Raw genomic sequence first — 24,128 nt, forward strand, 5'->3', positions numbered from 1 at the left:
AATCAGCTTTCTTTTTTTTTTTCAACGTTTATTTATTTATTTTTGGGACAGAGAGAGACAGAGCATGAACGGGGGAGGGGCAGAGAGAGAGGGAGACACAGAATCGGAAGCAGGCTCCAGGCTCTGAGCCATCAGCCGAGAGCCCGACGCGGGGCTCGAACTCACGGACCGTGAGATCGTGACCTGGCTGAAGTCAGACGCTTAACCGACTGCGCCACCCAGGTGCCCCTTAATCAGCTTTTTAAAAAAATCAGCTTTTTAAAAAAAAAATTTTTTTTTCAACGTTTATTTATTTTTGGGACAGAGAGAGACAGAGCATGAACGGGGGAGGGGCAGAGAGAGAGGGAGACACAGAATCGGAAACAGGCTCCAGGCTCTGAGCCGTCAGCCCAGAGCCTGACGCGGGGCTCGAACTCCTGGACCGCGAGATCGTGACCTGGCTGAAGTCGGATGCTTAACCGACTGCGCCACCCAGGCGCCCCTAAAAAAATCAGCTTTTTAAGTTACCTTCAGTGGGGGAATTTGTCCAAGCTACTTAGTCTGCCTTTACCAAAAGGTGATGCCTGCACAATTTTCCAATATAGAGATACACCTTATTTGACTACTCTTCTAGTGTTAGACATCATAAATATCTAACAACTATCATACACATAAATATTTTTTGCATTTTAGATTTTTTCTCCTTAAGATAGATTCCCAAAAGCAGAAATGCCAGGGAGGGGGTACCTGGGTGGCTCAGTTGGTTGGGCATCCGACTTTGGCTCAGGTCATGATCTTATGGTTTGTGGGTTCGGACCCTGCGTCAGGCTCTGTGTGCTGACGGCTCAGAGCCTGGAGCCTGCTTTGGATTCTGTGTCTCCCTCTCTCTCTGCCCCTCCCCTGCTTGTGTCCTGTCTCTCAAAAATACATGAATGTTAAAAAAAAAAAATTAAAAAGGAGAAAAAAAAAAGACACGCCGGGGAAAACATCTTTAGGTCTCTTGATACTTTCAGTTACATTAACTTACCTTAACTTAGGTATGTGAATATGCCTATTTCTCCCTAGCAATAAGGACTCTTTCGGAAACACCTAGCTTATTTAATTGGTGAAAAGAGTTACATTGTTGCTTTAAAATGTTTCTATCTTAGATTGTTGACAGGGATAAACATTTTTTTTTTTTTTACTACTTATTTGAATTTTTGGAGCATTTGGGAATCCAATTAATTTTTATTTCTTTGCATATTTATATAAGATACTTACAACCGGCGGCAGTCTGTGGGGATACCAACCTTCTGCCTTTGAGAATTTGCTGCTAAGGGCAAGATCGTGTTTCACTATTCTGGTGAAATTTGTGCATGCCTCTCCAGCAGAGGCTGCCAGGGCCCCTGGTCAATGAGTAGTAGGCTGGTCTTGCTTAGAGGGCCAGTGGCATGACTAAAAACTGACATTCATTCATTCATTCATTGATTCATTCATTCTTTATTTACTAAGTTCCACAGTATCGGCCTAGAGTGAATGATGAACAAGTATTTGCTGAACTAATGAGAGACAACCTGGTATGAGCCAAAGATGTGCTCACAGACTTGACAATCTAGTGGGGGAGATAATCAAACAATCATTGAGAAAAATATGTAATTATAAACAGAAATATATATATATAATGAAGAAAAAGTAGTATGCTCTGAGACAGAACCTAACAGGGCACCCAAATGAGGAACGGATTAGGTTTAGGTGCCAGGGGACAGGGAGATCACAGGTGGCCTTTCTGAAGATGTGACATTTGAACAGAGACAAAGGGTGAGAAACAGTTAACTGGAGTGGGGGAAAGTGCGTTCCTCACAGAAGAAACAGCCTCTGTAAATGCCCCAAAGCAGGAATAACTGCAGAGAATTGGCTGCCATAATCTCAGTTTTCATGTCACCTGCCCCGTAAGGCAGCGCGAGTATAGAGGAGGGAATGGCAAAGATTCACAACTTGGAAACTAAAGAAAAAAATGAAAGAAATTAACCGAAGTTTTAAAAGGGTGTACAGCATAGCTCTGGGAAACACTACATTGCCTCCTACTAAGAAATATGCAAACAGAATTTTCTAAAACTAGAACTCTGAACAGTGATACTGACAGGGGCCAGTTGTTTTATGTACAAAATAGTCTTTCCTCACAAAAGGCCTCATATTTATTTCTAAGCTGCTTCCAGGGCTGCTCCTAACTTAGGAAGATACAGTTCAACAGAAAAATATTAATCACAGAGTGCTAAACAGGATGCAGACTTTTTACCAAAATGCATAAAATCAATCATTTCATTTTGGGACACACTTTTGGCACGGAGGCTGAGCTCTGCCTTGGGAAAAAAAAGTCATCTCAAAGCTGCCAAGGGAAGCCAGACCACTGAGTGTTCCCAAACACAGGACTCCTAAGCATGTTTGCAACGGACAAAGCGGGCATGGAGCGAGGAGGCCAACGTACTGTTCTCGCGGACCAGGCAGAACTCCCATGCGCTCTGGCTCTCCAAAGTGCTTTCCAGGTCCACGGCGACATTGGGCTCACTCTGCTTCTCCAGGCGGTACTGAGGGCCTGGAAGATCAAAGGGGCAGGAGGAGGGGAGGAAGTCTGAAACAGTGAATTTAATATTGAAAAAAACAAAACAAAACACCCAAATACTGGCAAAAAGCTGATTTAAGCATTAGGAAAATGCTGGTCTGTCTGAGGGCTCTAGCTATCCAAGAAGGAAGAGTTTGGGTTTTGTCCCCCCCCCCCCCCCCCCCACAAGGTTCCACACACTTGTTTGTTCTATTATCAGCTCCGTTTTTGCTCGGCTCCCCCAGAAAGGCAGATGGCTTTTGAGTCAGACTGACCTGGAATCACAACAGGGTTACCTGGTTTCTCAGGTAGGAGGCAGGTAACCTACCCTCTCGGAGCCTCTGTTCCCTAATATGTGATGGGGGAAATGCTTATACCTTAAAGATTACTGTGATGATTACAGATGATTCAGGAAAAATACTTAGTAATGCACCTGCCTCATAGGAAGCACTCCTACAGAAGTACTTATTAATAATCACTATACAATAATGCATAATCAATTATAAGCAGGGATAAAGTATGTGTAGAATTCTAATATGATGACAGCCCCAAAATTCAAAAAAATTTAAAAAGCAGGGGAGGTTAAAAAAATTCTCTGCTTTCAGGGTTACAGTGATAGACAGTGGCTGCTGATTCATGTTTTTGTTGAAACATTCATGAAAACACAAAGACACAGGTTCAATAATACTGAAAACCAGGAATACTAGCCATCCTGTGTCACACAGGGGGTTCTGGCAGATCTTAATAAAACACTGGGCATTTTATACCTTTATTCATGTATTTCTTTGTCAAGCCAAATGACAATCTTGTTCTTCTCAGATAACACCTAACGGGTCCAATGATCAGATTCAAAAGACTACTCCTGTTGTTAATGGTTATTGAAAAGATTAGAGGTGTAAGAAACTGTCTTCTTATTTTGACTCTGAAAGGCATGTTTGGTCAGACAGAGGAGGGCTGTAAGAGATCTGAGGAAAGCATCAGAGGCCTTCTGGGGCTCCCGGGCAGAACACATATTTTTAGATATGTTCTTCAGCTGTTGTCAGCTTGCTGTTATTCACACCCAGTACTTCTCCCTCAGCAATCGAAGGCATTTCGCTCACCTCCTCCGTGTCATTCTCCTCACCTATGTTCTATGTTCACTGAGAGCACTGCAGTTTCACGGGACAGTCCCTCTTTCCTCTAATTGGTATTTCATCAGCAATTCTCAGAGTTATTACACACGTTCAGTCTTTTTTACACTACAGATAGCTCTTAAACTTTTACTAAGTAAACAATGCTCAAAATACTTATACAACTGTTTATGCAAATACATGCTCAGAAGCCTACATGATTCCTATAAACTCTAATATGCTACATTCAGGTCAACATTATACACCAGTTATATTTTCATTTCAAAAAGATTTAGCAAATAAAGGTATGAAAACACAGGTAATTCCTAGTATTCAATACCTGTCACTTGCCACTGATATCTGTCAATTACCAGGCATGTTTGCTGTTGATTCCTGATGTCACTGGTGGAAGTAATCACAGAAAAATCATACCCAGCTGAACTTTCAGAAAACTTAGTTGGTGAGAAGATTCCCATCCACCCTCTCCTTTCCCCTCCCTAACACCTACCTTTCATAGCTGTGGGCCTTTCAGCCCACTAGGAACGGAGTCACTGCTGAACCTAGACAGCTACTTTTTTTTTTTTTTTAATTTTTTAACATTTATTTATCTTTGAGATAGAGAGAGAGACAGAGCACGAATGGGGGAGGGTCAGAGAGAGGGAGACATAGAATCCGAAACAGGCTCCAGGCTCTGAGCTGTCAGCACAGAGCCCGATGCGGGGCTCGAACTCACGGACCGCGAGATCATGACCTGAGCCGAAGTCGGCCGCCCAACCGACTGAGCCACCCAGGCGCCCCTAGACAGCTACTTTCTAAGACGCTGGCCTGTCAAACAATCTTGGGCGGCCCCACCCCCAGTACCTCCCAGCAACACAATGGGCAAGACACTGACATCCACCTCTATGGATTTACAGTGAAATCAGGTATACAGTTTAGCTATAATAATTCATTTTTTTATGACATCCGAAATTTGGGAACACTCTAGATAGAACAACAGGGGACTGATTAAACAAAATATTGTGAAATGCCATAGAGATATTAAAAGTGATGCTGCAAAAATACTTAATTTTATAAAACATGTTTATAATACGCTATTTTATGAAAATGGCAAACTATAACACAATATATGCAGGATGATTGCAATTGTGAAAAAATATATGTAAAGTCACAGAGGGGAAAAAAGACTGCAAAGTTATTTCCAAAATGTGAATAGTGCTGGGGCGCCTGGGTGGCTCAGTCAGTTAAGCTTCTGAATTTGGCTCAGGTCATGATCTCAAGGTTCATGCCTGGAGCCTACTTCAGATTCGATGTATCCCTCGCTCTCTCTGCCCCTCCCCCAGCTCATGCTCAAAAATAAATAAACATTAAAAAACGTGAATAGTGGTTGTACTGGATAGTGGGATAATAAGTGTTTTTATTTTTCCTTAGTGTTTTTCTGTATTTTTTACATTTCCTATAATAAAGGCTACTTTTATCATTTAAAATATGCCATATATACTTATAAGTCTTCTGATCTCTTACTACACCATTTTTCTGAGGATACCATAATCACCACACGTTGTGGCATCTCTAATGGGCCTTTCACATGCGATAATTTAATCAAAACCAGACATTCGTCTGTTTGTGTAGCTCGCTATTTTCATCTTAAGTAACCCTGTAACCTAGGCTTGCGTAGTCTGACTCTGAGCCCAGGGTACAGGGGGTTGGGCTTCTGGAGCTGTGTGCCTGACAGCTGGACTGTAAACGAGCCACCCCTTTCCCGATCGCTGGGAGCCAAGGCCTGGGTGCATCAGGGTTATTTCAGGCTGGTCTCTTTTGCACTCTTTTTCTTCCAGTCTCTGCAGCTGTCTGGGAAACATGATGAGGGAAATTGCGGGGGGAGGGGAGGGCAGGGGTACTAGGAAAGGTTCCTTGTCCCCAAACATGAGCCCCTGCACCACTCTCAAAGTCATAACTGCCATCATTCAACATGTACTCTCTTGTTTCTTAGGTCTTGCAGATATTTCTATTAAAACAGTTTCTTTCGTGAAAGTAGCTTTAGGACTTTCTCCCTGAAGCCTAATATGATGATGACTCTCACTTACTGAACGGCTATTATATGCCAAGCACTCTCCACATGTTACCTTAGTGTATGCTCACAGCAACTCTAAGAGGCAGATACTATTATCCCCATTTGACAGATTGGGACCCTGAAGGCTGGGACCCTGAAGGTTGGCAGGGTGAAGTAACTTGCCCAAGATCACAAAGGTAGGAAGTAGGACAGGGGAAATAAAACCCAAGGGTCTTAAGCTCTGAAGCCTGTGTGTTTTGAACCTTTCTTTCTCTAGTGAACTATAAATTACTGGCCAATTATAAAGAGGCCATAGTTTATACCATACTATAGATTTTTGTAGATTTGTTGTTTCATTTGGGTTTGAATCACTTAACTTGTGGTTTTCTATAAATTCAAACTGAAAATGATCTGAAATAATTTATTTTAATGAAATCCATACATACTAAATATCCTGTCCAATGGCTGTATCCTGGGTCCTTATGAAGACAGGATCACCTTATTTTTCCATCCATCCAGGAAGACTCTCTCCTTCCATCTTTCCTTAAGAATATGCCTATGTGCGCCCAGTTTTGTCAGTAACTGAAATTCTGAGCGTCATCTTCTGCCCTGGGTACTCCCTCCACTCTTCCATAAAAGCTAAAGACCAACTTGGAAACCTATTTATGAACTTAGCAAAAGACTGATAGGTCTTGACTTTAGGGAAAGCAGGGTGGTTAAGCTCTAGATGAGACTTGAGATCAAAACCCAAATGGAAAATTGCCTCTTACAAATATCAACTTCTCTCCTAATTCTTGCCTGAACAGTGAAGAAGACCCCTCACATGGAAAGCCTGTCATATACACTTTCCCCTGAAAAGGCCAGACTGATAACTTCAAGCCGTATGTGTAATGAGAGGCAGGGTGTGTATGAGAAGCAACTTAAGCCGGTGGCTAAGGGTATGGGCTTGGGGCCAGATTGCCTTGGTCTAGTCCTGGCTGAGCAGCTTAGCTGTATGACTCTGGGGCAATTCAACCTCGCTCAGTTTATTCATCTGTAAGACGGGGAAGATAATAATACCTCATGGGCCTATCTGAGGATTTAATGAGTTAATAGTTGTAAAGCAGAGCAGTGTTGGATACGTGAATAGTGCTACCTAGTGTCAATTGTCATCCACATCCTCATCACAGGACTGTAACAAAACTAAGAGATCATAACATTAACAGGGCCTACTATGTGCCACGTACTCTACCAGACCTTTTATAGAGATCGCCTGATTTGTCACCCTAGGATGTAAAGAATATGAATTCCATTTTATAGGGGAAGAAACTGGGGCTTACAAAGGCTAAATAACTGGCTCAAGGTCCCAGAGGAAGTGGTGGGATTAGGATTCGTAGCCAGGGCTGCACTCTGCAACATGTACGAACCACATCGCCTCCCTCATAACGAGTTTTTAATAAAAGTCTGGTAATGATAATCAAGATTATGACAACCCAGACCTACTAGATCTATCAACTTACAGTTTCTATCAAATGCTTAATTTTTAGGCAGCTGACATGGGAGAAAAGAAAAAACAGCAGCCAAAACCATTTTAAAAAAGACAAGCTGTGAGGTCAGTTTCTATTAATAAATTTTTGCTAAGGAAATGATTTTATAAAATATAAAAGTCTCTTTCACAAGGTACAGGACATAGCTCTCAAGGCAACATCCACCTTTGGAAAGAGGCTTTAAAATGTCACAGCTGCGCATGAAGCCACATGCCTTCTACTTCACAGTCGATGTGGACACAAAAGGAAGATTCCGCAAAGCAGTTACTATGCAGCGACAAGGAAGCCTGCTTGGGCATTCCAATGATGTATTTATTGCCGTAACACCATGTCACTGGACAGTCTAGGAACAAAATACTGCTCTGGGCACTTTGGGAGGGTTCCAAGTTATAATACCCAGGCAGGATTTTTATGGGATTTTGTAAACCTGAGGCAAACATCTCAGCACATAAGTTTCAAAGAAAATCTGTAGTATCTGTTGGACGGTGGATACATACATGGTCAGTCCAGCTTCCTCTATCCCTTCGATCCTTGGCTGAAACACAAAAGGTTTTAGCACACAATTCCTCAACAGCTGAGAGCCAGCTGAGAGTTGAAATTCAACGGGAGGCAAGTGTAGAAGCCCCAAGAGAGAGACCATAGCCTCAACCATTCTGCATCTTATTTCTAAAGAAATAAGGGGAGAAACTTCCTTCAGACCTCTCGGTAAAAGCTGCACTTTCTTAGGGCAACTGGCTTGCTCTTTTGTATCTTTAGACAGTTTAACATAAATCCTGTAACTAACTGATAGCGTCCCTTTCTCCTTTGCCCGTTAGGAAGCTCAGCATTAAACATGTGACCCAACTGTGCTGACCGGGCACGCGTTTCCAGGACAATGAACCCTCTGGATCTTTATTTTCCTTTTCCTTTCACGTAGTTGTTCAATACATGTATCTTTATCCTATTGTAAGGGTGTATATGTTCCAAATGCTCTTTGGATTGAAGTCATAAATAAATGAATGAACCTATCGTTATTATTGCCGAGCATCAGAACAAGTTTGAGGGTCTGAAGAAACCTGTCTGGAGAAAAGTGAGGAAGTCGAAGGTGGAATACTTCCGCGGATGTGCCTTCATGTCAATTATTTTTCATTCACCAGCTTCAAGAGCTGCTTTAATCTGAAAGAGCTTCTTGTAGCCAGAAAAAGATGAAGGATGAGCCAGTAAGAGGAAACGCTGGATTCTGAGCAGGAAACTCCAGGTGCTTGCACCCTCTCAGGGAGTAACACAACCCGATATGCATTCTGGGGAAGTTACTCGATCTCTGTGTATTTTCTCATCTGTAAAACGAGGATAACAGAACTTCCTCAGAAGGCTGCTGTGAGGATTAGAAGAGACGATCCTTGACTCCTAGCACAGTGCTCAGTGCTGGCGGCTGTTCCTGCTAGCACAGGCTGGAACAGAGGTGGCTGTGGGAGGTGCAAGTATACCCCCTAGGCCAAGAGTCCCAACAGGCTAACAGCCCTATTAAGGGACGATACATGGTGGCGGGGAATGCTGCATCAAAGCAGATGTCATATCCTTTCTCATGTGTGTCCCAGGCAGGGGTGTAGGGTGGGAGAGGGTATCTCCCCTGTTTAACCTGTTTAAACCTGTTTAAACCTGTTTAAACCTGTTTAAACAGGTTTGCTTTTAAGCTACAAGGTGAGAGACTTGTTTGGCAGCCAGGATTCCTAAGGTTCCGTAGGCTTAGGTTCTACAAAAACAGTCTAAAAATGATGAGCAAAGGTCACAGAGCTGAGCATGGCAGCACAGGTATCAAAGGAGAGGCGAAGTTACGATGCCAACCGCATGTCCATAGAACAAACATGTTCTAAGCATCAACAATGTCCCAGCCACAGACATGAATAATTAGTGATTCCTGCCTTCAGGCAGGCTGGGGGAGGTGGCAAGACCCAGGAGCAGCTATTATCCAAAGAGCCCAATCAGTGCTCCCCTTCAGGCAGGCACCGGTAAGGTGCTGTGGAAACAGAGAAGAGGGAAGCACCGAACTTCCACTTCCCCAAGACGGAAACATCTGAGCAGAGTCTTGAAGGAGGACTCAGAGCCAGATGACCCAGGGGAAACAGCGCATTTCTACAGAGGGAATACCATGTCCAAAAGCAAGGAGGGACTGAAGAGCCCACACGGACCGAGGGAAATTCAGTGTGGACAAGGCCTAGGCTCGTGTTGGGGTGCGAGGGGAAGTGGGTTGGCAGGCTTGGCCCAGACTGTCGGTCAAGATTTGGATTCTCTGTTATAAGCAACAGATGCTACCAGAGCAGGGAAGTGACATAATCAGCTTTACACTGTGGTAAGATTCTTCCGGTGACACTGTGGGTAATGGGCTGGAGGAGACTGGTGGCAGGGAGGTCCATTCGAGGCAAACTGTGCCAAGCCTTGCCTGCTCTACGGCAGGGGCTGGCTGAATCCCGAGTTCCTCACTGAGCCAAAGCCACCCCTGACAAGCTGACGCTGTCAATATCAGAGCCCAGACCCAACATCAGCTATTCTAAAATATCTGCATTTAGTGTCAGTGCCATCACTTACAACTCTTCCTCTAGGGGAGACTATAATCATTTTCTGCTTGATCTTAATGTAAGCACTGAATTATATTCAAGTGATAGCCACTGTAGCTTATACCCCCTCTGAGGCTCAGATTGGATAATTTGGAATTTAAATAATAAAAAAGGAACAAGCTGACATGACAATAAGGTCACACTTTAGCCTCTTCTGAGCCAATACACAATTTGCTCTCAGTGAAACAGCCGAATATAATCAAATTAAATACAATTCCTATTACAAAAGAAAAAAGACCAAGGCTGTTCCAATAAACCAATTCTCCTGCCTAGTTAAACTGCAAAACCTTCAGGAAAGGTTTTGAAAGCATGACCCATCAGTTCTAATTTTTAAAACTTATCCTTTCAGTCAAGACTAGAAAAAGGCCCATTCCAACTTTTATCTTTACTACAAAGTGCTGTTATCTTGGCCTGATGTCAGGAGCTCTATCTCTCTTTCTGCTGACAAGCAGAGACGAGAAAGATAAGATTGGAAACGAATCTCACTTCTCTGAGTAAATAAATAATCAATACTCATCTAAATGTAAATGAGAAGGGAGCCCCCTCTGATAACAGCACTCTTATCAGAGAGCCAATTTTCTTCAGACATTTGGCCTCAACCAAATCACCATCATTCAGCCCCAGCCTAATGGCAAAAAATCGTAACTAAATTGAACCGATCACCAGAGATCAACTAAGTTCGGCCCTGGCCACTTCAGGTTCAAATGTTTGGGAATGCAATTTTGCCCCCATTAACTTTCAATAGCAATGAAGAACAGACTGGTCAAGGGGCCAGTCTGTGCAATAAACAAACCCCAGTAAGGGGGCCAGCCGGCGGATGAGGAGGAGTGGGCTTAAGTGTTTAAACAAGGCCACAACTGTGGCAAACCCCTAAACTGTGCAGGGAAGGTCACTCCTGCGGGGTGGGTAGAGGGTACTCTTTCCTATCCTCACAGGCTTGGCTGAAATTGAGAAGACATTTAATATGCCTGATGATGATGGTTAAAGTTTATTAAAACAGATGTAAATAAAGGGAAAAAAAGAGATATTAAAAAGCTACAGTAGTTAAAAATAACCTAACGTTCAAATGATCAATTTCCTCCAAGTAATTTGTATCAGACTTACATCTGACCCAGCAGTGCCGCACTGACCTGATTTTACTGAAATAAGACGCCGTCTACAAGACAAATCACTTTAAAACCACTGCACTGGGGTTTCCATTTCTTTGCTGCAAGACTCAATTCACTGCTGATGAGAGTATTGGGGAAATTATGACCATTATTGATAGGACAGCAAAACCACTTTTACACAGTAGTCTTCAAGTTGACAGAAAGCTTGTACTGCACCATTAATGAAGGTGTCAGCTAGAATCAGAAATTAAAGACAAAGGCTGGAAAGGCCTAATTTTTAGAGCATGTTAAGGACACCGGACAACCAGAAAAAGCAGACCTTCATTCTCTGAAGAGTCACAGGCCCTAAACAAGGACCAGCTGAGAAGCAGGCTGCTCTGCCTGCAATTAGGAAAGGAAATGCCTTTTTTTTTTTCTTCTGCCTGACTGTGGAGTTCTTAGAGCATAGTTTCTCAACACTATCTGCTCCAGAATCTTCGTTAGCCAAAGGAGGCCATGACTGTGTAAGACAGAACTACTTTTGAGGAGTTTTAACCAGTTTTACCATCTCTGCTCCTGCTGAGTATCTAATCCTAGCAGGTGGACATGTGGCGGTTAGACAATGGTTTTGGAGTCAGAAAGACCTTGATTAAAATATTGGCTTTTTTACAAGCCATGTGACACTGGGCACATGAGCTGATCTAAACCTTTGTGGGGTAACTGCAAAGATTGTGTAACACAGTGCCTACGACGTAATAAGCACTCAATAAATGTTGGTGGTTGTACTGCTTTGCAAATTTAATAAAATCAGCAATTTACCCTTTTTTTTAAATACAACAGTAAGCGACACTGAGGACTCCTGGCCCTTCACAAAGCACTTTACATGCATTAGCACTCTGAATCATAAAACTCTATGAGGGAGGCCCCATTATCACCCTCCTTTTACAGAGGAGAAAAAAAATGTGGAGTGGTTAAGTCATGTGCCCACAGCGTGTCCAGGACAAGAATCCAGCTGTGTGATTCCAGAGCCCGTGCTCTTAACCACACTACCACACTGTATTCCACATAGAGCGTACTAGAATCTTCTTGATTTGGGGGTTGAAAAAAAGAACTGTAAGGTTGAGATGATTTATTGGTTCAGAAAGGAGTAAAGCTGTTGGGTGGGAAACTAGGTGGGAAGACAGAGAGTAGTTGGGTCTTCTGGGGGTCAAAACTGGAGGCTCCCCCAGCCCGCAGAGCAGGCATCTATCCAACGAGCACTCAGAGTGAACACCAGCTGTTGCCCTGAGTTTTTTGGGGTGGAGGGGACCTTTCTCTAAGTTAAATGATTTACAGAGTTACTGCCTCAATCCATGGTTCTGAAAGTATGATTTCTTTAGGGTTTAACTATACCCATTTCTAGTCTTGTTACAACTTTTTTATTGCGATAGAAAACATTTACTGGAAATATGTTACTGCTATTACCAGGTCATAAAATAAAAAGAAAAATAGTTTATGTATTGCCATCATTTCCAATCATCAATCAGAAAGTGCCAAGAGGAGGAAAGGAAAGGGCGTACAGCCGAGATTTCCTTCTTTGTGTAGGAGAAAATGCAGGAGCATCATAATTCTTTAGAACAAATTTCTTCTTGAACACCCAGCCTCACAGATGGGCTCCCGGGAGGAGTAGGGAGGCACACCTTTTGGCATCTCCCCTCCTCTCTGCAGCCCTGCCCGAATCCCTGTCAGAATCGAGGGCTCTTTCATTGCAACTTCCTTGGGGCTTTGCTTCTCCGGGTGTATGGAGCATGCTGGATTAGAAGCATTTCTGCCTATTTGTCATTGTTTACCCCCCCCCCCCCACTCCTGCAAATCTTTGAAGATGAGGGTGAAGGGGCTTTTTAATAAAACCAACTCTATTCCCAAGAGCTCCAGCACAGCAACAGGCTCTCTGGTGGTGCTCAATAATCTTTGTTCAATAGAATGACTTCAACAAGGTGGCGTTTAAAATTGAACAACCTTGACTCTTGACCCAACAAAGGAATCTATCCTGAGGAGCATTACTCCAAGTACACAATGATATATGTTCAAAGATGTTCACTGCAGCACTGTTGTAAAATCAAAAATTGCACACAGCCTAAATATTCTCCAGCAGGAAATGATTAAATAAATTACAGTATATCTGTACACTGGGATGTTATGTACCTGAGGAAAAAAATAAACTAAGTTAATAAGACACGGGAAGATTTCCATGATACATTATTAAATTAAAAAAGATAATGTACAGAGTATGCACCATATTAATAAAATAAAACTCTAGCTATTATGTAAGTGCATTTATATGTGTGTGTGAAGCGTTGTTGTTGAAAATACACACCCACACACAATCTGGAAAGATATCAGCCAGATTGTTCTCACAGTTACTCAGTTAACCAGAATCACCTTTGTGTGTAGGATGGGGTGGTAGCAAAGACAAAGGCTTTTGCTTTTGTACTTTATGGATTTCTATCTTGTTTGGATTTTTGACATGCATTGGTATCACTTCTGTCATTAAAAATCCAATTAAAAAAATGAGGTTAAATAATTTTAGAGGTGATTCCAGCTAGGATCGCTATGGACTCTGGCCTCTGGAGCCTCCTCTCATCATCTCTGGCTCCTCACAGATTATGGGGGCTCAGGGGCTACTGGAGAGACATGTAAGCAGCTGGGGGGTCAGGAACTAAAATGGCACAGAGCGTTTTCACGGGTTCCCATGGTCCAGAGTCAGGCCACAGGGGGGACCACAGAGCTATCTAGAGCTGCCCGAAGGAGCTGGGCAGGAAAGGTGAAAATCACTGGAATACCTGAGGCCAGGTTATTCACAAAAAGAGGCCATGACTGCAGACCAAGGGTCAGAATGCCCATGTGCTTCTCTTATCACCACAGGCTAGACAACTATGCCTGCCCTGTCTGCCTCCTGGATTCTAGATGGGCTGTGGAAAGCAACGGGCGACTCCCTACTGTCTCCGTCTGGCCTATTCAGCCTCCTTCTGGGATTGTCCTGATGCCTCCACTCAGGCTTTGAGACAAGAGACGGTGTGATTGGGGTCTATCTCTGCACCTTGGAAGGACAGGAAGAAGGTGTGGATTTGATCCCTGCCCTAAACTCAGTAGTTTGAGTGTGTGTGTGTTCTAGGGAGTGCCCTGCAGCGCCCGCTGACCTTATCAGCCAGACTGCTTGGGTTCGAATTCCCAGTCCCACCACTTACTAGCTATGTGACCCTGGGCAAGTTACTTCAACTGTCTATGCCTTGCTTTCCCACCTGTAAAAGAGGAATAATAACAGTATCTCCCTCTTAGAGTTGTTCCAAGGACTCCACAGATCACAAGTCTGGGTTTCTGCTTCTGCTTTCCAGACTTCACTGAGCGGGGAGTGGGGTATGATTCTTCAGCAGAGGCTGGAACCTCTAAAGGTCTGCCACACTGATGGCAGATCTGATTGCCTCTCAACTCCCACCTAATGACACAATAATCCAGAAATATCCCCCAAACCATGCAGTTTCAACCCCCTGTGCTCTGCTCATCATAGTCCCTCTGTCTGAAGTCATCTTCCTGTTTCTTCATGTCTCTGGTGCTCGCTCCCTCCTACGCAACAAGTCCAAACTGCCTAAGTGCCACTGCCTCTGGACTGCTCTGTGCGACCCAGCTAAACAGATCTCTGGCTGGACCTGGCTCTTGTGCTAACTGTATGCAAACTGAGGTTGGAGTGCACATTTCAGTATCTCTGCATTCCTGGGACAGTCACAGCAAAAGGTGTATTTCAGTGTATATTTCGGTGACTAAGTGGGAACACAGCTTACTTGGCTACCACCTTGACTACCTACCTCCTCCTCCAAAGCAGACTGGGAGGTCCACCTCCAACTGACTCCATGTGTCCCCACTGCTTCGATAATCACAAGACAGCTCCATCTCTGGGTTGGGGTTGGTTGGGTTTCCTGGGGATGGGCGGGGCTGGTGTAGATCGGTGCTGTTTTGGGCACTGGCTGGAGAATGGAAGACCACCACTGTCAGGGGCCAATCCTGCCTCCCCATCAGCTCAGTTCCCTCAGCCAGGCCTCTCTTCTCTCCCCACAGCAACCTGCCCCACTGAGCTTCCTGCCAGTGATCTCTGAACTACAACACACAGGCCTGGGAATCCACTCAACGTCAGAACAAGAAGAGGTAAGGCATGGACAAGCCAAAACTTGGAGAAGGCTGGAAACCACTGGACAGGAGCCTCTTCCACACCACCCCAGGCAGAGAGAGTGCTGAAGGGGCAGAGGAATGCTCACAGTCCCTATCCTGTTCCTATCCAGCTGGCATGAATGCACTTCCCTTTGGAGAAAGGGGGCCTGATATTACTTTTAAAAGAGAAACATTTTTTCCCTTCCTTTAAATCCAGATATCACTTGTTAGAGAGGATGGAAACCTTTAACACTGTCCCTTAGCATCCAATTTTTCAATCTAATCTGTTTCTCTTAACTTGAGTCACTGTGACATTACCAAATTTTACGTACAGTTATCTGCTACTCTGTAAAGAAATACAGATGGTTTTTGTGGAAATAAACAGTCATTTATTTTAAACAATTGTAAAATAGTTTATGGAAACCAGTGGGGTAATGCATTCAAATAAATGCCAAAACTGGTTGATGGGGAGCCAGGGTGCTAAATCACACTGCTGAGGAATTCAGCTGTGGGGAGCAGATAGTAAATCCAGAGTGACAGAATTTCCCGTGATGGCAAAGGTTTCTGACATCCAGTCCAGTACTCAAAAACCACAGCAGTTCAAACCCATTTTCCTTAACACAGCCTTGACAGCCAGCAAAATTAGTGAATTTAGTCACAAACACCTAAGGACAAAAACAACAGAAACAACCAGAAGGAGACTTTGTCTGTAGCCTTTTCTGAGCTATATAAAAGTGGTGACTCCAGCCTAAGTCAATGGAGAGAGGGCTTAGGGCCAACTGTTTTCAATCATCAGACTTTGTTACGATCCAGTGGAATCTGAAGACTTCTATTCAAATCTGCTTATGGCAGAGACTGGCTTGGGTAAACCACGTCCTCTCTGAACCTCAGTCTCCTCCCCTGAAAATGGAGATAATAGTTGTATATACTAGACAGGCTACTAAACAGATTCCAGGTACCAGGAATGACAGCATTTTATAAACAGCTGGGGGCCAGTGACCCTGGTGGAAGGGGTTCTAACCCTGGGCGGGACAAAAGGCTGCAGGGCCTCTTAGGGACATCCACCAACTCTCCAAGGAAGTACTGCTGACAATAAGTGACTCAGGCCTGTCTTTGCAGGAATGAAGAGAACTCCAAGCACCTATTTGATTCTAATTGTACAGGATAATCAACTACAAACTCATGAGCCTTCTCTACTCAAACCAGCTCTTTTTCCTTGTAACTGGGTTTCCAATGATGACACCACAAGTCTCCAATGGATTATCTCAGTTGTTCATCAAACATTTACTGAACCTACCGTGTGCCAAGTCCCGGGCTATGCACTACAGATGCAGAGATCATGGAGGTTGATTCTGGCCTCTAAGGATTCAGAGTCGTGAATGAGGAGGCACTCGCAAGTCTGGAATACTTCTTACACAGCCTTCCTCCTTGTTGACGTGAAGTCAACTCCCAAGTTCCACACACTCTACCCACTTAACACATCTCCTCTGCACTGCTTATCGTCCAGCCCTCAGTAATGGTTTCCCAACTCATCTCCTGGCCTCCAGCTATCCATTCTTCCTCCAATTGTCAGAGGGGGATCTCTGGAGTCCAACTCTTAAGGCTATCACTTTTACGCTTAAAATCCTTTCACAACTTCCTTACCCTACTCTCCAGACCTTCTATTCATCCTAATTTCTTGCCCATCTATGTCCTCTATGAGCCAGCAGAACCGGTCTCCTTCCTGTTCAGTGCATAGTATCATGGCTCCCTTCATCCACACCGCCTGCTAGCAGTCTGTCAAACCACATCCCTTTTATGGTCATTCCCTAAGTCTTATCTGGCCTCCACAACTCTTTGCATATGCTTTTCTCTGACTGACTCCTATAACAACATCAGGCCCTGACAAGACTCCCAGAATGGCCCGCTTTCTTTTCCCACAATAGGGAAAACCGCATCACCTAACATTCCTCTCGCTGCAGGCTCAGCTCTAAGGCAAGAGGATTTCTGCACTTTGAGGCCAACCCAAACAAGATTTCCTTTCTTGAAATCTGATCTTGACCTTAACGTCTCATTCAGGTAACTGCCCTTGTCCCCAGCCCAGTCCTGCCCAGAACCCTGCCCTGGGTCTAGTACCCTGCTAGGTCCTCAGTGTGCCTCTCAGGAAACTGGGCCTGTTCTTGATGTCGCCTACTGCCTGGATCTCTTTGTATAGAAGTCACACATTTAATTTATCTGAATTCACCTGTACTTGTTTGGTAAAAAACGAGGAAAAAGAGAGAGTGAGGAATGACCAAGAGAACAATTTAAATAGTTTGGAGAATCCCACTTACCATGCCTTCCTGGTGATTCAATAAACCCAAGAAGGTGAATGGGAGCTGGGAGCCTTAGTCATCGCTGCAACTACAGGGCTTGGTAAACGTCTGATGAATGACTTACTGAATTAATTGGGTGGATGCCGGTGTCTGTTGCGTAGCTCCTCTTATAGTGTGAGCATCTTTCTGTGCCAAGTTTGATTTTAGCATTTAAAGATATGTATTTTTAGTTTTCATTGGTTCTCATGCTAGAAAAACAAAAGCTCGCTGCGTTGGAGTTAATGAGAAAACCTACAGTGTGCTGCCCTCTCACAGGCATTTTTAAAGGGATTTTTTTTTCCAGAGGTAATCTTGACAATAGGAGTTTTGCTCACCTGTTGCCTTTGTGACCTGACCCTGCACAGGACACGGCTCTTTGTGATGCCGAGCATCATCTGTTTCCCTGGTCCTTGCTGCCACGACCTGCCGTTCCCCCTCATTCCTAGTGGTCCTCAGGGATCAACTGCCCATCTGCCCTGCTCCCTGCTTTGGGGGATCAGGCCCTTCAGATGTCATCTCCTCCTGCTAACTCGGCTCCCCTCTGCCTGCCCATCTTCCTTCTAACCACCACTGTCCCAGTTAGCACTGCATTTCAGGACTCAGTAAGCACTTTTCTTATTGCCAGTACCCTGTCTGGCCCCATAATAGCCATTTGGGCTCTTGCTTACTTTCCACTGGACTGGTAGGACCTTAATGGCACGGTTCAAATCCCAGCTCCACTAAGCTTTAAGACCTTGGGAAATTACCTAAGTGCTCTAAGCATTGTTTCTTTATCTCTAAGTTGGGGATGATGATCATTTCTAAAGCATGAAGTTGTTATATGGGTTAAATGAGATAATAACACATGTAAAGCACTTAGTCTGGCACATGGTAAGTGCTCAATAAATGGCAACTTCTTAATACTGTATCAACACAATTTTACACATTTCACCATGTTCAACTATGAATCTATCAAGCCAGTAAGAAGCTGAATTATAGATCCTGTTTTACTTTAAACCAGCTATGACTTATCACCTAAGATGCTAAAGTATGCTTCTCCTTGTGCTAAACACACAAAACAAAAAGGTAAAAGCAATGGAAAGAAATGGCAGCAGAGGAGGTAGAGGAGTCGTGGCTGCCAGCCATCTTCCTTCCTGGGAGCTTTCCTTCTTGTTACATCTATTATCTGGGAGCTGGGCTGCCCTGCTGGCTTTCCATTTGCCTTGCTAATAACAGTAAATCCAGCAGCTTCCACTGCAGCTCCTGTCTCCTTCAGCTGACTCCGAGGCCAATCAGCATTTCCTCTCTCCTAATGTCAGATGTTCCCTGGGAAGTCCTGCTGAAGAGGAAATTTATGACAAAAGTTTCTCCAGCTTTTAACCCTTCTGCATATCCAGCCCCAGATGCAGAGTGCTCCAGAGGAATGCCAGGTCACTCTTACATGTGCATACCTATGTTCTCACTGATGCTTTGCTGCTCTGACAAGGGGCCTCAGACCCCTGGAAAAGCTCAAATGAGCAGCTGGGCAGACAGATGCACACATTCTGGGCCATACGTAATGTGGACTAAATCTGAGCTGGGTCCCTTCGCGGCTAGGGTCTCTGTTGAATCATGACTCAAAGCAGTCACACTCATAAAAAACAAAGTGTTAGATCACAAAACGGTGAGTATGACTGGGTCTCATAACAATGAAATTGAAGGGAGGGGGCAGGACTACCATTTAGTGAGTAATAAAATAGTAATAGCTAAGTGTTTGGTGTTTCACCTGGATTTCTATTTAATTCTCACAACAATGCCATAAAGAAGATAGTATTATTCTCATTTATAGATGAGGAAAATGAAGTTCAAACAGGGAAAGAAACTCATCAAAGAGCTAGAAAGAGTGTAACAGGAACAAGAGCAGAGCCGGGGAGATGGTTCTTGAACTCAGGGATTAAGCTCTCCCACAGTTACAACTACCAACCAGTAGTCTGTGATCTAGTTGTGGTTTTATTTTACTGAAGAGCAAAACAAAGCAAGCAACTCAGAGAGGGCGAATGACCGGACCAAGGTCACCTAGCTGGTAGTGGCAGGGCCAGCTTTAAGCCAACAGAGGGAGTACGGTCTTCTGATCCACAACAGCAGCCCCTGAACTAAACCCTCGAAGGGCTGCAGAAGATGAGACAGCACAGATTCAGGCTTTCCGGAGACAAGGGGGTGGCGCTCCACATCTCTCCAGCCAGAGAGAGAACAATGGCTGTCCACCGAGGTGCAGGTTCTCTGGCAAGGGCAGCAGTGGTGCGGCAGCCACCGACAGGCCCTTACGGACCTTATGTTCTTGGCACAGAGGGGTCTCATCAGAGGGTTTTTATGTTAACTAAACTTGAGTCTTTGGAGATGGCTACATTCTAGCTCGAGAGGTTTTTCTGTGACCTCCTCTCCACCTTTCCACAGAAGTTAGATGATACACTTAACCAGATTAGTAGATTCAGTAAACGAACTTTTGTCCCAATTTGGAAAAAAGAAAAAAAAAAAAAGAATGTCAAAATGTACATGTGACAGCTGTTTGGAACTCTAATGTTATGGAAAAGCAGCTGTTTTCATTTATATTTGAGATATTAGTCATTCTTAGAATGGGACAGGAGTACTCAGCTAATAGCCTGTGCTTTAACCTACGGAAAATACAGGTCACAGAGACAAGATGTTGGCAAAATCACAATATAATGGTTATACTCATATAACATTTTGGTTTTGAAAGGTTTGGAGATGTTTGTAATGGGAAGCAACTATTTAATAACAGTGTTCTCACAGAAAACTGACATCCAACACAATAAAATGGATTGTGGCTTTTAAGAGAAAGGAAGTTACCAAATGAAGCAAGTCCACGTAAGCAAGGGAAGGAAAGAAATCTTTCTCAGCTCTAGATTTTGAAAATAAGCAGTCTTCTTTTTATAAATTAAAAAAATTTTTACTTTTACCGAAGGAACACGTAGAGTTGACCTTTGACCAACGCCAGGGTTAGGGGCCCTAATCCCCACACAGCCGAAAATCTACATATAACTTTTTGACTCTCTGAAAACTTTACTAATAGCCTACCGTTCAATGGAAGCCTTACCAGTAACATAAACAGTCGATTAACACATATTTTGTATGGTGTATGTATCACATACTGTATTCTTACAATATAGCAAGCTAAAGAAGATGCTAATGATAAGGAAAATACATTTACAGTACGGTACAGTAAAAAAATCCACACGAGTGGATCCATGCGCTTCAAACCCATGTTGGTCAAGGATCACCGGTACATACAGTTTTAAAAGTAAATCATACCACAGTCCTATAATGAAAAAGTTGATTCCCTGCACATCCCTGAATCCCTTCTTACAGGAAATGACCTTAAAAAGTTTTTGCTATTTCTCCTTGTATTCATCTTCCTATTTTTTATTAGCATTCTTGCTCAGCTGTTTTAAAAATGATCATAAGTATCAGACAGTATGTATTAACTTCTGCTACGGAAGATGAGGAATTAGCGCGTGCTCCATCTTTCACGCATCCACACCCTGCTTTGGAAAGTGAATTTGCTTTAATTTTCTTTTTCTGTAGTACAGTGTATGCAATAGCTTCTTCCTGTTGGGCACCCTTACTTGATTATCAACGCTTAAAATGTCTGTTTTTGCGATATCCCACTGGCTCCCCAAGGACTCATTAGAGATTCATGTCATTAAGGGAACCTGGGAGGCAACACTAATTTCAACTGATGTGCATTGCGTCTCATTTCTAAGACATTTACATTTTCATTCGATGATTTAATTCTTGGAGGAAGTTTGATCTCCAATAATCAAAGTGCAATGAATCTATTCTTGGCTAGAAAGTGGGTGGCCCTGGGCCTGGGCCGGCAGGGAGTGAAGCAGCTGTGGGCTGCAGATCGGCTTTCATTGCTTCTCCTTAGCTCGTTCCACAAAACATGCTGGTCACCAACTCCAGGCCAGCTACAGTGGTGGCAAACACAAAGGAACCTGTTCTCCACAAAGCACTCTCATTTCACTCAAATGAAAGCTCAATCGCCCCATTCCAAAGGAAAATGGAGGGTCCTCGTCCCTTTACTTGGTAAGGTACTCACCAACATCTGGCAAGATCAATGTATTAGGAACTCACTGCGGCAGGCCCATGGGTCCTCTGATGCAGAGCTAAGCGGCTGAGGGACGGTGTTCTCTCTAGCAGTTTCCAAAGCTGAGATACAGCCTGTACCTCTTTCTTTACACTGTTGATCTGGACACACAAGTCACTGACTGCTCATGAACTGACCCGGCCACTGCTGTCCTGTCCACATCTCCCTAAATCAGGGAGTGGTGTTGGTAGTCAACTAGCAGATGCATGGAAACTTGCTAAAGTGGAAGGACTGAGGTAATGCCTGATCGTGAGGCCAAGGGGGACTCCTTTCAGGAGGGGCACTCACAAAACTGGAGACTCAAAGAAGTCCTTTTTGTCAAAAAATGGACAGGCAAAAGCCAGAAACGAGTCTATCAAATGTATCTTGGTTGGTCTGTTTTTATTGACCATCTACCCTACTAAAATGAGAGCTGAGAACAGGCCATCCTTGTTCGCTGCCTAAAATGTAGCAGAGGCTCCATAAATATTTACTGAGTGCTGAGTTTGGATTTGGACACACTGTGTTTGAGAGATCTTCATGACCCTCTGGATTCTTTAGACTTAAGTCATAGTTTGTCTTAATTGTATCTTAATTCACATTGTTCTACTAAATGTAGTGTACAAAAAAAAAAATAAATAAAACAAAAAAGGAAAGCTGGCATTCGTTATGACTTGATATTTCTCTGATCCTGTGACAGCTTTGGGGAAGACTGAGGAGCTCCAATAGACCGGCTTGTATCTTCTGCAGCACCTGGGCTTTAATCACATCTCACCGACTTTCCATTTGAAAAATTGGTTTGATGGCACAGTACAATCTATCCACTTTGCTGACGGTCCCACTGTGATCAGTAGCAGGGTAATGAGAAGTAGGTGCTGATACGTCCTCTCCCCGGACCTGCCTCATAGTGCCACTCCCATGCCGTTTCCTGATTTTAAGTCCTCTTTGTCTCTGGGTACTGTCATTGTAAGGCAGAAAAAGAAATGCCCTGATTGACGAGCAATTTTTCTTCTTCTTTTTTTCTTAATGCACTTAAAGGTCTTATAGAAAGTACCAGTATTTGTAACATACTCAAAAAGGAAAAACTCATTGTGGAAAGGTGTCATTGCAATTGGTAAAACTGCCTTTTAAACTGCTTATGGGGGAAGACCAGCTCTAGTGTCAGGCCTCTAAAAGCAGTGAGATAGAAGCTGGGGGTGTCAGGTCTCTGGGCTGGTCTGAAAGCGGTCTTCTGTGGGGACGTAGCCCATATAAAGCGATGATTTTTCACTGCAAGTGGCTCAACTCAACCTTGGCAGACGAAGAGTTCTCCTTACGGCTACTAACAGGATAAATACATGAATGGCCTGCCTAAAGAAAGGGACCTTCTGTTTCCTCTGGGGGAGACAAAGACTCTTGACTGAGGCTGTAAGGGGCAGACACAGCACTCTAGACCTCTATGCAACTTCTAGAATCATTCCTCAAAAATCATTCTGGTGGTTCATTATATTTCCTCTTTTAAATGTTTTCTTGGAAGAAGCAACAGGCTCTGTGAACTCTTTGGCTGTTCTTACAAAGGCTTTTTATAATCACCTGTAAACTGTTTGTTACAGGTAACTGTAACTTGTTCCCTTTCTCTCTAGACTCTTTGTTGTAGCAAATTAAATTTGCTGATGTAAGCTACTTGACAAATGAGCCTTGTGACCATTAGGACCCCCTACATGCCTGATCTGGGTTTTCTTGTTAGTCAAAAATCATTACAACTTGCTCTCTGGATCTAGCTTTCTACTTGTTCAAAATACAGGGTGTTTCCAGCAGATCCATATCCAAACACAATTCAAAGTCTGGTTCTATCACTGGTATAAGCTTTCTGTAGACTTCATTCATTGCAAACAAAAGCTGCAGGCAAAGGCCAAGTCATATGGGTAGAAAAGGAAGTAAATCAAAACCTAAAAAGCCAGATTTTATGATGTGCCTGGTGTGGTAGTAGCAATAGGGACAAAGGCAGTTGACATCCAGTGAACACTTGCTATCAACTGTTTTCTATGCAACTAGTCAAAACAGCAGCCCTGCCAGGTAGGTATTATTACCCCGTTGACAGAAAAGATAACCGAGGTGACAAAGGTTTGATGACTTGTCTAACCTTGCACAAGGTTAGACTGGACCGAAGGGCACAGCCAGGGTGGAGACTCGGGCTGCTTTGGGTCCAAAGCCTGTACTCTTTCCACTGAATCACGCTGCCACGTCCACATGAAGAAGGTGCACTTGGTCTCTCTAGGGAGAAAAGTGAACCTGCCTCCACTGACGTGTGAACCCTGGGACCTTAGCCAGTGGGAGGAAGTACAGCCTAGCAGTTAGGAATACAAACTTTGGAGGCACCTGGGTGGCTCAATCAGTTGAGCATCTGACTTTGGCTCAGGTCTTGATCTTGATGTTCGTGAGTTTGAGCTCCGCATTGGGCTTGGGGATGTCAGCACCAAAGCTGTCAGCGCAGTCTGCTTCGGATCCTCTGTCCTTCTCACTCTGCCCGTCCCCTGCTTGTGCATTCTCTCTCAAAAATAAATAAACATTAAAAAGAAAAAAAAGGGAGGTGTGCCTGGGTGGC

At 43.8% G+C, this 24,128-nt stretch overlaps 1 protein-coding gene across 13 annotated transcripts in view; it reads right to left on the minus strand.

The window, feature by feature from the left end:
* Positions 1-24,128, minus strand: part of MAPKAP1 (MAPK associated protein 1) — a 246,546-nt gene that overhangs the window by 62,064 nt on the left and 160,354 nt on the right. For 6 of the 13 annotated variants that reach the window (XM_043565341.1, XM_043565346.1, XM_043565340.1 and 3 more), the window contains one exon: positions 2,444-2,551. The exons of 3 other annotated variants lie outside the window; for them this stretch is intronic. In XM_043565341.1, coding sequence (XP_043421276.1) covers positions 2,444-2,551 — 108 coding nt within the window. Of the gene's footprint in view, positions 1-2,443; positions 2,552-14,766; positions 14,926-24,128 lie in introns of all 13 variants that reach the window. 4 more of the 13 variants (XM_043565339.1, XM_043565338.1, XM_043565337.1 and 1 more) reach the window with 1 other exon arrangement.

The sequence above is a fragment of the Prionailurus bengalensis genome, chromosome D4 (genome assembly GCF_016509475.1).
Source record: "Prionailurus bengalensis isolate Pbe53 chromosome D4, Fcat_Pben_1.1_paternal_pri, whole genome shotgun sequence".
In the NCBI taxonomy this organism is placed as follows: domain Eukaryota; kingdom Metazoa; phylum Chordata; class Mammalia; order Carnivora; family Felidae; genus Prionailurus; species Prionailurus bengalensis.